The 13,862-nt window shown below is 45.2% G+C and overlaps 1 protein-coding gene across 7 annotated transcripts in view; it reads right to left on the bottom strand.

Annotated features, from left to right (window-relative positions):
• KIF21A (kinesin family member 21A) overlaps positions 1 to 13,862 on the bottom strand; it is a 270,632-nt gene that overhangs the window by 74,551 nt on the left and 182,219 nt on the right. For all 7 annotated transcript variants that reach the window (XM_077473889.1, XM_077473892.1, XM_077473894.1 and 4 more), the window contains one exon: positions 6,013 to 6,178. In XM_077473889.1, coding sequence (XP_077330015.1) covers positions 6,013 to 6,178 — 166 coding nt within the window. The remainder of the gene's footprint in view (positions 1 to 6,012; positions 6,179 to 13,862) is intronic.

Raw genomic sequence — 13,862 nt, 5'->3', positions numbered from 1 at the left:
GATTTAGTGGTTTTTTTAGAAGAGGAAAAGAGATTGCTTTTCTGTTTTCCTCCCATCCACTGTTTCTTAGGGGTTGACTCCTTAGAGGTCTGTCCTTGTGACTGTCCCTGTCTTTGAGGACGAAAAAAGCGTTTGTCTGTAGTCTTCTTAGGTTTGACAGGAAAAGCCTTTTTCTTGTCTGCAGTACGGTCCAGGACTTTCTCAAGATCCTGTCCGAACAGAAGATCTCCCTCAAAGGGGATGCCACATAACCTCACTTTTGAGGCTGAGTCTCCCGACCAAGACTTCAGCCAAAGTGCCCTACGTGTTGAATTTACGAGGGCAGCGGTCCTGGCTGACAATTTAACAGACTCCGCAGAGGCATCTGCTATATAGCCTGCTGCTTTATGTAGCATAGGAAGGGAATCCAGAATTTCCTTTCTGGAGGTCCCCCCTTCCAAGTGGCCTTGTAATTGTTCCAGCCAGACCTCCAAGTTGCGAGCCACTATTGTCGTGGCCATTGCAGGTTTTAAGTTATTCATGGTTACTTCCCATGACCTCTTTAACAGTACCTCCATCCTTTTATCCATGGGTTCCTTTAGAACACCCATGTCCTCAAAGGCGAGATCTGTTGACTTTGCACACTGGGAAAAAGCTGCGTCTACCTTGGGCACTTTATTCCAAACACAAGAGGGGTCCTCGCTGAAGGGGAATCTCCGCTTCATGCTTTTAGGAAAAAATAACTTTTTCTCTGGTTCCTCCCACTCTTTTTTGATTGAGTCTATCAGTGTGCTATGAACCGGAAAGACCCTAACTGAATCAGTTTTAAGGGTCTGATACATCCGGTCATGCAAGGACAGGGAGACTGGCTCCTCTCTGATTTCGAGCGTCTCATAAATTACCCCCAGTAAGGCATCAACCTCCTCGAGTGAGAGCCTGTATCTGGGAGAGCTTGACCCTTGAACAGGAACATCTCTGGATGATGCCGCCTCACTTAGGCCATCCAGAGAATCAAGTTCCTCCTCCTCTGATTCGTCACCTACAACTGGGGTGGAAGCAGAGGGAACTGCGGCTGGTTTTGGGGTTTCAAGGTTCGCTAACATTGCTTTGATGGACTCCATTTCTTTCTGTACTCCAGAAATCAAATCCTTACAAGCTCCCGTAGCTTCCTTATAGACCAATTTGTCTATGCATGGTTTACAAAGGGGCTTAGACCATCCTTCTTTTAATTTAGCCATACATGAAGGACATCTCTTCTTCCCCCCTGACCTCTCTGGTTCTTTGGGCAGAGCCTAAGGCAAGAGAAGGAGAGAAGAAGGAAGGGAAAAAACAAACAAGCCAACGTCAGCGAAACCTTTAGCAAAATAGGACGCCTTCACCAAACACCTATGTGCACCCCACCAACCGCTAACAGGATTCGCAAGACTCTTTAGTCCGGATCCTGTTTGAGAGAGAGAGGGAGGGAGGAAAAATACACCTGGACCATTTCAAAATGCCTTTGCATTGATTAGTCCATTACTCCCCCCCCCTCTCTCCCAGCCCTGTAGGTACAAGACACCTCTGTGTTTGCCTACCTGAGCTGGTTCGGCTCCACTGCCACTCTCCACTGCATCCATTTCGTTCAGAACACGCCTGAAGGCTTCCCCTCGTAACGGCGATGAAGCGATGCAGCACAAACGCTTGAAGCACGCGCTTAACCGCCTGGAGGCTTTCCTTCGTAATGGCGTGCAGCGCGAACGCCTCGTGGCTGCGGCTTTTTATAATAGCCGCCAAGGTCCCGAACGTCCACGCTCGCCGCGCGACCCGGAACCGGTAGTGGATTGCCGGAAGTCCTCTATCCTCCTCCTGTGATGCACAGGCCGGAACTCGAAGCCTGTGCCCGCCCCCCGCCTGACTTCGCGCCCAATTTAGAACCTATTGTCAGGCGGGGAAACGAACGCCCTCCCCGGGCTTCAGAAGGAGAACGCCGGTTCGAAGCTGCAGTCAACCCGACCGGAGGACTTCAAAAACGTCCGTTTACCAACAGGTAATCCGAACTCCTTCCCCGTCTCTTATGGGCTATCCCACCCTCAGGGGAAGGGGAGCTCCTGATCCAGCCTCCTCCTCCGGTGGAGGAAACACAAAGACTGAAGGGGAAGGGACGGAGACCGCCCTTTAAAGATCTGGTTTGTGTTTCCTGCCTCTGGAGGTGGAGCCTATCTCTCTAGTGCTGTCCTGGACAGTCGACTAGAGAAAATTACAACATCAAAAAGCTCACCATGCCTCTTACTTAATACCTTGGAATGTCTACTTTCCAAAAAGAGGTCATTTGGGGGGTATTTGTACTTTCCTGACTTGTTGGGGTCACAAGAAGCGAGATAGGCCACCAGTACATCAGATGTGATCAATTTTGTGCGATTCGCACCACAGCTTGTAGACTCTCTAACTTTTACAAAGACCAAATAATATCCACTAATTTGGGTTATTTTTACCAAAGATATGTAGCAGTATAAATTGTGGCCAAAATTTATGAAGAAAAATTAATAATTTGCATAATTATGTCACAGAAACAAAGAAATATGCGTTTTTTTCAAAATTTTCAGTCTTTTTTCATTTATAGCGCAAAAAATAAAAACCCCAGAGGTGATCAAATACCACCAAAAGAAAGCTCTATTTGTGGGAAAAAAAGGACAAAAAATTCATTTGGGTACAGTGTTGCATGACTGAGTAATTGTCATTCAAAGTGTGAGAGCACCGAAAGCTGAAAATTGGTCTGGGCAGGAAGGGTGTTTAACCACTACAGATCCGCGCTATTGCCAAATGACGGCATTAGCGCGGACCTACATTTCCGGGACTACGTCTATTGACGTAGTCCTGGTTACGAGCGGCCTGCGCGCCCCCTGAGGGGCGCGCGCGGCGCGCTCTGTGATCGGCGAGTCCGTGAGACTCGCCTGATCACCGATCCGTGTAAGGGGTCGATCCCGACCCCTTATCACGTGATCAGCTGTCAGCCAATGACAGCTGATCATGTGATAGAACGGAGCCGGTAATCGGCTATTATTCCTCCTCGCGCTGACAGCGCGAGGAGAGAAAAAAAAAGCCGATCGCCGGCGGCCGTGATCGGGACATCGGTCCCGATCACGGCCATGAAAAAAGGGACCACCTGCCACCTGCCTGTGCCCACCTGCCTCCCGCAGTGCCATCCTGAAATAAAATAAAAGCAAAAGTAAGTGCCCCCCGTCAGTGCCCCCCCTCAGTGCCCACAGTGCCCACAGTGCCACCCACAGTGCCACCCACAGTGCCACCCACAGTGCCACCCCACAGTGCCACCCACAGTGCCACCCAATCTGCCTCAAAGGTGCTGCACCCCAGTGCCGCCCATCAGTGCCCAGCAGTGCCGCCCATCTGTGCCCAGCAGTGCCGCCCATCAGTGCCCAGCAGTGCCACCTATCAGAGCCACCTATCAGTGCCACCTATCAGTGCCCATCAGTCCCATCTATCTGTGGTACCTATCAGTGCCCATCCGTGCCACCCATCCGTGCCACTTATCTGTGCCACCCATCCGTGCCATCTTATCTGTGCCCATCTTTGCCCATCAGTGCCGCCTTATCTGTGCCCATCGGTGCCGCCTTATCTGTGCCTATTAGTGCCGCCTTAACTATGCCTATCAGTGCCCACCGGCGCAGCCCATCAGTGCCCACCGGTGCAGCCCATCAGTGCCCACCAATGCAGCCCATCAGTGCCCACCAATGCAGCCTATCAGTGCCGCCTAATCAGCGCACTTCAATGAAGGAGAAAAATGACCCGTTTGCAAAATTTTATAACAAACTATTAAAACATGATTTTTTTTTTTTTTTTTTTGCATCTTTTTTTGTTTGTTTAGCAAAAAATAAAACTCCGAGCTGTAACTAAATACCACCAAAAGAAAGCTCTATTTGTGGGAAAAAAATGATAAAAATTTCATTTGGGTACAGTGTTGTATGCCCGCGCAATTGTCATTCAAAGTGCATCAGCGCTGAAAGCTGAAAATTGGTCTGGGACTGAGGGGGGTTTAAGTGCCCAGTAAGCAAGTGGTTAAGTGCCCAGTAAGCAAGTGGTTAAATATATATATATATATATATATATATATATATATATATATATATATATATATATATATATATATATATATATATATATTTTTTTTTTTTTTTTTTTTTTTTTTTTTTGGGGGGGGGGGGGGGGGGATATTATAGAAAAATGTAAAAAATAATGCATTTTTTTTCTAAATTGTTGCTCTTTTGTTTTGTTTATAGCACAAAAAATCAAAACCGCAGGGGTGATCAAATACCACCAAAAGGAAGCTCTATTAATGGGAAAAAAAAAAGGACGTCAATTTTGTTTTGGAGCCACGTCACACGGCCGCGCAATTGTCAGTTAAAGTGACACGGTGAATTGCAAAAAGTACTCTGGTCTTTGGCATGCAAAACGGTCCGGGGCTTAAGTGGTTAAGAAGAAACGAGTTGGTTTAGGAAAAACATGCAAACAAATTATGATGGAAAATCAAACTTCAGAATTCACGATCATCACTTTAGTTTAAATTTATAATGGCTATTTTAGACGGGATGCTCCTTTCATGTGATCTCTGAAGGATAAGTGCACTTTTGTGATCACTATATAATGTTATGCCATAAAATGATGATGTTCATGCAGTATTCAACTTTAGTTTAGCGTAAGAAAGCATGTGTATACCAGGAATAATAGTGGAGAAAATAAGGCATCCCAAGCACACTTTAGCTGAGAACATCCCATTTGACTTGTGGCAGCCATGCACATCTAAAGAGACACTGGGATACATTATTAATGTTACTCCTGACACAGAGAGCCTAGGGTTACTAAAGATATCAGAGGCTTTAGTTTAGATAAACAAAAGTAAATTTTAACTGCTGAACATTTTAACAACTGCCTTCAAATAACAGAAAAAGAGAATGAAGTGGCAAAAGGTTATTTTCAAATTAGCTTTTTTTTTTTTTTTTTTTTTTTTTAAGTGCACTTATCCTTTAAAAAGTTAGAGAATAGATGCTGTAATGTAATATATACTGAAATAACATAATTAACCATTCACTGATAAAGTGAGAATGCGGTAAATGTTTTTCCCCACTTCTTACATATAAGAATTTGCACAAATTTTATTTCAACTGAACCTCACAAAAAATGCCTTGCAGCAAGGCCTTCAAGACATTATTCAGTACCCACAAACTTATATCTTACAAATAGAATCCTGGTTGAAATCATGGGCATGACAGAGCAGCTCCCCAGGTGGGGGCAAGATCACAGCAATTAATTTGGGATCTGCTCACATGCCTGGACCGGCAACCAGCTCAGCCTCTTAGCGAGCCGCTGAGAGCCTGAGCCAGCCGCTCCCTGGACCCCAGTGAGCGCCAGGGCGGCATGCAGGGAACCGGTGATTGCCCGTCATGAGCTCTCTGCTCAGGGAGCTGAGAACACAGAGCAATCGTGGTGTTAGAGCTGTCGGGGGACCAATGCTGCATCCACCTAGGTAAGTATGACTGAAAAATAAAAACCAATCCCATACTTTCTTTAAATTCTTCTCTAATGGATATGCTGCACCTCAGACATGCACTTTATTCTTCACTCTACAGATATTGACCTACTACTCAAAAAAGCAATGCTGCATCTCTCTGCAACAAAATGAAATTCTGGAAGGCCAATCATGTCTGTAAACAACTATTGTGTAAATAGGATATAGACGGTTGAAAAATAACAGTCACAATGCGTACACACGCACACATACAGAATTATATCTATAAAACCTATATAATGTGTGTATCAGAGGAAACTGAAATAATACTCAAAGCTCAACTCCCCCCAAAAAAAGTTACTGGTTTACATACATTTGGAAAAAAATGATGAGTGAGGCAAACTAAAGCAATGGCTTCTCCCTAATAAAGTTATCTACAGCATTTATTCTGGAGATAAGCTCACAATATATATTTCCTTTAAACCAGACGTGCAAACATGCAGTAAAAGCAAACACTAAATTCAAGATACAACCTTGTAGTGCATGGCCCAAAAGAGCATCGAGTTCTGGGTTCAGTTCAGCTTTTTCTTTTAACATGTGGAACAGAAGCTGGTTTTGAGTAGCACTGGTGATTTCAGTTTGTTTCAAACGCCCTTCCAGAACTTTGATTTGCGCTTCTCTCTGGGCTGCTTGAAGACTCTGTGTGAAAAGCAGTGAGAATAAGCATTAAACCAAAAACTGGTTATATAGGATTATATAAGGTTATTGTATTATGCAAAAAAAAAAAAAAACACAACATGAGGAGGAAAATAAACACAAATATACCGTATTTATCGGCGTATAACACTGACTTTTTTACCCTGAAAACAGAGGGTAAAGTATGCCTGCGTGATATATATATATATATATATATATATATATATATATATATATATATATATATATATATATATATATATATATATATATATATATATATATATATATATATATATATATATATATAGATTTTTAAAAAAAATTTTTTTACCAATGGGGGGTGGGGATCAGGCGGTCTGCCCTGGGTGCCACCTATTGAGAGGGTGACAGGCCAGCCGCCCACCTATCCTGGCCCTAGAACAGCGCTGCCAGCACACTCCAAACTCCAGAAAACACCACTGCCAGCCCCCCTCCCACCAGGGCCATCTTTAATACTGACTGGACAAACATTTTCTTGGGCCCACTCTTCCACGCAATTTTGCTCTCCACATGCTTTGAGACATACAATAAATAGCAGCTAGACTCAAATTCAGTTTACTGAATCAGATCAGGCAGCGTTTGCGATTGGTTGCCAGAGATTACATTGTATCATTACCGCTCACTGACTGGCTGCTAGAGGTTACAGCACACATTATGGCTCACTGTTATTTTCTATAGGTTACAGTACATGACTTCTGCTTGTTGACTGGTTGCTAGAGATTACTGTACATCAATACTGCTCACTGATTGATTGCTAGAGGTTACTGAACATCTATACCACTCACTAGTTTGTTACTGCACAGCATTACTGCTCACTGATTGGTTGCTAAAGGTTAAAGCACATCATTTCCTCACTGCCTGCCTTTGTAAAACAGGCTGATGTTAGGCTTAATGACCACAGTTGTAGGCAGGACTTTCAAGCATGCCCCTTTACCTCCCCAGTGGGCAGCATTCAGCAGGCGTAATGGTGGATGTGACCTCAGGGGGACATGATATACATATGAATGCCGCCGCTATTTACATATCAATGCCGAGGTACACGACTATTTACATATTATTACATCCTACTTTTTACATATCAATGCAGGTTATTTACATGTAAACACAGGGTCTACAGGTAATTCATCTGTACATGGCAATAGGGCAAAGCTGGGCAGCAGCAGCAGTTTACACTGAGATATCAGGACACAGCACGGGACTAAAACTTCAAGGGATAAGGGAATTTAAACTGGGATAGTTGGCAAGTATGAGGCAGCTGCTTTGGGCCCCACTACAATGATGGGACCCAGGGCAGCCGCCCTTTTTGCCCTGCCTTAAAAACAGTCCTGCCTCCCACAACCACTCCCCCTCATGCCACTATCAATGCAAATCCAAGCCTCCAAATCTCTCCACCAACGCTGCTCGTTCTGGCCGCTCTCCTCCTCCCGCTCCGCCCCCTCCTCAAGTGTAGCTTTTGATTGGTGAAGAGCGGTCATACGATAGTCAATGAAAGAGGAAGAGAGCAGTCACATGACCGTGTCCACAGCGCAAATGGAGATATTCACAGGAGGAGCGGCACATGGGAAGGGCCCAGCAGCGATGCCCTCTATACTCCAAAGCATGCTGGTAATGCTGTCCCAGGAGACTATGCGGAGGTCTGTGTGTTATGCAGGGGGCTCTGTGTACCATGCAGGAGGCTCTATGTACCATGCAGGAGGCTGTGGAAAGTTTTTTTCTGAAACTTCCCTCTTAAAGTTAAGGTGCGTGTTATACGCCGATAAATACGATAAATGCATTAATATTTAGAACCATTAGTTACATTTACACTAGGACTCCTTTTACTTTGCTCACAAGAATTTGAAGTCTAAGGACCTATTGGCACATCTGCACTTTGTGTTTGCTGCACAGTACAGTTTTACACCAAAACATATTTGATGTATTGATGAAAAACGAATTTGCTCCATTTACCTATGCCTTCCAGAAAGCACATTTTTCATCAAAATGCTTGTAAAACATTTCTAATTATGCTCTATAAACATGTATGGAGAAGAGAAATACCCTGGCATCCTGGTAAGCAAATATTGAGAAAGTATCCAAAATGAGTCAAACACCCTGTAAGCCACTACAAATAGTGGCGAACAATGCACATAAAACATATATTCTGAGCCCTCGTACACACGGTTGGAGATTCCGATGGAATGTGTCCTATCGGACCGTTCTGTCGGATATTCCGACTGTGTGTGGTCTCCATTGGACTGTTTCCGTCTGAGTATCTGACAGACCAAGTTTTCCAACTTGTCCATAAAATTTTCAGTCAAAATGCTCCGATCGGACATACTCCGATCATGTGTAGCCTACTCCGACGGACAAAGTGCCACGCATGCTCAGATCAAATTCCTAGACCAAAGCTATTGGCTACTAGCCTGAACGTAGTCCCGTCGTAACGAAATGACGTCATCACGTTATGTACAATCAGATTTTCCAACAACTTTGTCTGATCGTGTGTATGCAACAGTTTTTGGACAAAATCCAACGGATTTGGTTGTCAGAATGTCCAACCGTGTGTACAAGTGTAGAAGTGCAAGTAGGATCTTCGTACTTAAAGTGGTTCTAGAGGCAGAATATTTCTTTACTTTAATGAAATCTATGTATCAAGGTAAAAAAAACTCTGACTATCACACTGGGATTGCAGATGAGGCTTTTTTCAGGTGCTTTACATGCCTCCAATGTGAAAGGGAGGCCTGTAAAACACCTGAAAAAAGCCCCCCCGACAGATCACGGAGAGCTGTGCAGGGAGAAGCTGCAGGTGGAAGGAAGAAAAGGAGAGATGTCGCTCAGAGCGACCATGGATCGGGGGTGCAGGGGCAATCTGATTGGTGGGGGGACACATGTGGACCCCTCCCAAGCCCCATGCAGCACCTGAAGCCGGTAGGAGTGGAAGATCAGGGATGCTGGCTAATAGTAGCGGGGAGCCGGTTGGCGGGGAGGGTGGGGCTGAGGATCGGGTGGAGGTAATTAGTGCTGGGGGGGGTGAAGGGGATAGGGGAGGAGAGTGGGGGGGGCAGTTTTAGATGAAAGGGTGCGGCGGAGGTGGAGAAGCAGGGGACAGGGAGGCGGCAGCGTAGGGGTGTGGGGGGAGGTCACATTAGAGATTAATAGCTCTGATCAATGGGTTGCAATGGGTTGTAATTAGTGCTGGGGGGGGGGTGAAGGGGATAGGGGAGGAGAGTGGGGGGGCAGTTTTAGATGAAAGGGTGCGGCGGAGGTGGAGAAGCAGGTGACAGGGAGGCGGCAGCGTAGGGGTGTGGGGGGAGGTCACATTAGAGATTAATAGCTCTGATCAATGGGTTGCAATCTGCTGATCAGTTATAAAATTGTTCAGCAGAGTCTGCTGAACAATTCTGATATAAGCTTATGGTCATTGTATGACCATAAGCTTATAGTGGAGGGAGAAATTAGATCCGTATACCGTACTGACCTGGCCACCTGCAGGCACTTCTGTATGTCAGTGCGGCGTACAGACCTGGCAGCGAAAGGGTTAAGCTAGCAAAAAGCCAAAACTGATAAAGATAAGACATAACAAAGGACTTAAGCCACAGTGCCATGCGCAGAAGAAAAGCTAAAAAGTCAAAGCCTGGCTAGTATCCAGTGCCACATTGCACGAAGTTCAATTCGATGGTCATCTGGTCTATGCAAATTGATGTGTCAACACCAAAAGCTGCCAGGTTCTTGCATAGATATTTAGATCAGCCAGTTAAAGTCTGTGAAATGAACGTAAAGATGAGCATCTTCTTGTCTGCAAGGTCCTTAAAAGGATGGCGCGTCTCCTCTAAAAGAATGGTCAGAGCTTTTTTGTAATGCGAGACACAGATGGGTCAATCTCAGGAGGACCACCTCTTGACAAATCCACTGCAAAAGAACACCAGGACCATAAACTGCTTAAGGGTGAGAAATTGTTTATGTGGGTGTTTCCAATATTTGTCATCAAATAAGGGATGATGAGAAAATGCCCTGGGTCAAAGTTTAGGCCAACACCGAGTCCAGATACCATATTAGAGGACTGAATCTTCTGATTTTAAAATAGAACAGACAGATTCCATTAGAATATAACCTGCTGCTATCTGTTTATGTGAGATAGCCAACTGAAATTCAGCTTTTTGGCTCCTTTCCACTAGGGAAGGGAGAGATACGGCATCAGACATTGAATCCCGTGGAGGAACCCTGACAGAATCAGAAATATTTAAAGTATCTGCATCAAAATCCACTGGGGAGGTGGGTGGTGTGCATTTTAAGCCTTTGCAATCAAGGGGAGCAAAAACTTTCACTAAATTAGAAGAAAAACATTTTGCTCTTAAGCAGGAAGAGCAATGAGCACCATGCCTAAGTTTGTGCAATTGCAGCCTGTGTGCGTCAGTGTGCGCGAATGCCGCTCCATTATGTGTCAATGTGTGTTACGTCCAGCCCCAGTATGTGCGTGTCAGCATGTTTAAATTGGAACCCCAATGCCCATGTGTGTGACAGCAGTCCCATTGTGTTCAACTACAGACCCAGTGTGTCTCAGTTTATCTGGATAACAGTGAAAGCTAATTTTTACTTTCAATAGCATAACATGTTCATCCCAACTACACAGTTTCGAATACAATAAAATTATTATACAAAATCAAAAGATACTGCTAACACTGCTAAAAAAAATAAAAAAATAAACCCTCTTGGGGACCTACATGACTATTGAAAATCTGTATCTTGCGCCTCAACTGCAATCAAATATTTAAAGTGTCTGTAAACCTCAGACCAAGCGGTAATTTCTGTCTGGGGCTTTGTTTCTGTTATCTGCACACGTCACTTCTGACAACCTTTCCTGACACCAAATGAAAAAAGGTGACAGGGGAGAGAGCTCCAGCTGATTAACAGCCTCAGCTCTGTTGCGGTGCGTTGTGTAAAGGGGGGTGTGTCCCTTCCCTCCAATCAGCTCTCTTCTTACTGAGCTCTGCAGAGTGCAACTTCAGCTAGAGTAAAGAAGAGATGTCTGGAATAAAAAAAATAGTATTTTTTGTACTCACCGTAAAATCCTTTTCTCTATTCACCGACCGACAGAGCTCCTCTCTTAGCCCTTGGCAACCAAATCCGTCGGATTTTGCCCGTCGGATTTAGTCCGACGGATTGTGTCCGAAACTGTTGCATACACACGGTCGGGTCAAGTTGGCAAAAAATCTGATCTTTCAGAACGTGATGACGTAATTTCGTTACGATGGGACTACATTCAGGCTAGTAGCCAATAGCTTTGATGTAGGAATTTGATCTGAGCATGCGTGGCACTTGGTCCGATGAAAATGCTCTACACATGATCGGATTAGGTCCGTCCGGCCCAGTTGGTCGGGAAATATTTCCAACATGTTGGAAAATTGGGTCGGACGGAGATTCGGACGGAATCAGTCCGATGCATACCACACACAGTCGGATTATCTGACGACACGGTCCGATAAGACTCATTCCGACAGATTCTCCGACCGTGTGTACAAGGGCTTAGACCTTTGGGTTGTATACCTTTCCCTTTAGGAGACATTAGGCAAAGTTGTAAAACAACATTTAGAACTTTCAGTTCCGCCCAGGGGGCGGTCCCCTAGGTATCAACCCTCCACTTTGCCTTGCAGTAATCAGTAAGTCAACAAGCAATATAACGTAAAGATAAAAGGATTGTGTCGGTCGGTGAATTACAGAGAAAAGGATTTTACGGTGAGTACAAAAAAATCCTATTTTCTCTTATATTCACCGACCGGCACAGCTCCTCTCTTAGACCATTGGGACATCCCCAAACAGTGCCAAACGAGGGGTGGGAAAAACAGCACAAAAACCTCATCCACCATGGCAAGTGGGAACTAGTAAAACTGTACCCACAAAACAATAGTGTGTGGAAACCTCCACCACAAAATCAGGGTACCCTCAACAGGAGTGACTACCCACAACCACACACAAAAAAAAAAAAAAACTGTGGAAGTAATGCAACAGTGCATTCTTAAAAAGGTACTGTGTTATCGAAAAACCAGAAAAAATAAAAAAAAATATTGCATATTCAATTGCAACTATACAGCCGCCTGCAAAAACTTTGCACCCAAACAGGCATCAACCGATGCACTGACGTCTACCTTGCAGAACTTGGTAAATGTGTTGACAGACGACTAGGTCCCTGCCTTACACACCTGAGCAACAGACGCTTGGTGTCGGAAGGCCCAAGACGTTCCGATTGCCCTTGTGGAATGGGCCATAACCGGAAAGAGGGGCACCTACCCCTTTAAGGCGTAGGCTTGTTCTACAATCTGTCTGAGTCACCTGGAAATGGTCAGAGTCTGACTTCTGAAAGGGAGCAGTGGTAGACAAATACACTTTCAAAGCCTGAACCATGTCCAGAGCATGAAGGTCCACCTCCTTAGGGTGTTTCGGCCTAGGACAGAGAGATGGTAACACAATGTCCTCATTAATGTGAAAAGCCAAGACCACCTTCGGTAGAAAGGACGGTTGCGAACGCAACACCACCTTCTCCTTATGGATAACCAGATAAGGCGACTTGCAAGACAAGGCCGCCAGTTCCGAAACCCTCCTGGCCGAGGTGATGGCCACTAGAAAGACCACTTTCTGGGAAAGTCAACAGGTGAAACTCATTGATATTTTCAAGCAGCAGGTCTTGAAGCGCCGATAACACCAGGTTCAAATCCCATGGGGGTAACGGTGCACGCACCAGAGGGACTACATGACGAACCCCCTGAACAAAGGTACTCACTATAAGTGAGAAACCAAGGGTCGCTGAAAAAAAAGACAACCAAAGCTGAAATTTTTGCCCCTTAAAGCGGAGTTCCACCCAAAAACGGAACTTCCGCTTTTTGAAATCCTCTGCCCCTTCGGTGTCACATTTGGCACCTTTAACCACTTGCTTACTGGGCACTTAAACCCCCCTCAGTCCCAGACCAATTTTCAGCTTTCAGCGCTGATGCACTTTGAATGACAATTGCGCGGGCATACAACACTGTACCCAAATGAAATTTTTATCATTTTTTTCCCACAAATAGAGCTTTCTTTTGGTGGTATTTAGTTACAGCTCGGAGTTTTATTTTTTGCTAAACAAACAAAAAAAGATGCAAAAAAAAAAAAAAAAAAAAAAAAATCATGTTTTAATAGTTTGTTATAAAATTTTGCAAACGGGTCATTTTTCTCCTTCATTGAAGTGCGCTGATAAGGCGGCACTGATAGGCTGCATTGGTGGGCACTGATGGGCTGCATTGGTGGGCACTGATAGGCTGCATTGGTGGGCACTGATAGGCTGCATTGGTGGGCACTGATAGGCTGCACTGGTGGGCACTGATAGGCATAGTTAAGGCGGCACTAATAGGCACAGATAAGGCGGCACCGATGGGCACAGATAAGGTGGCACTGATGGGCAAAGATGGGCACAGATAAGATGGCACGGATGGGTGGCACGGATAAGTGGCACGGATGGGTGGCACGGATGGGCACTGATAGGTACCACAGATAGATGGGACTGATGGGCACTGATAGGTGGCACTGATAGGTGGCACTGCTGGGCACTGATGGGCGGCACTGCTGGGCACTGATGGGCGGCACTGCTGGGCACTGATGGGCGGCACTGGGGTGCAGCACCTTTGAGGCAGATTGG

This window comes from Lithobates pipiens, unplaced genomic scaffold (assembly GCF_037356315.1).
Source record: "Lithobates pipiens isolate NorthernLeopardFrog02 unplaced genomic scaffold, aLitPip1_a1.2 Scaffold_8, whole genome shotgun sequence".
Taxonomy (NCBI): domain Eukaryota; kingdom Metazoa; phylum Chordata; class Amphibia; order Anura; family Ranidae; genus Lithobates; species Lithobates pipiens.
Note: the sequence above shows the minus strand (reverse complement) of the source record. Positions and strands in the feature narration are given on the sequence as shown.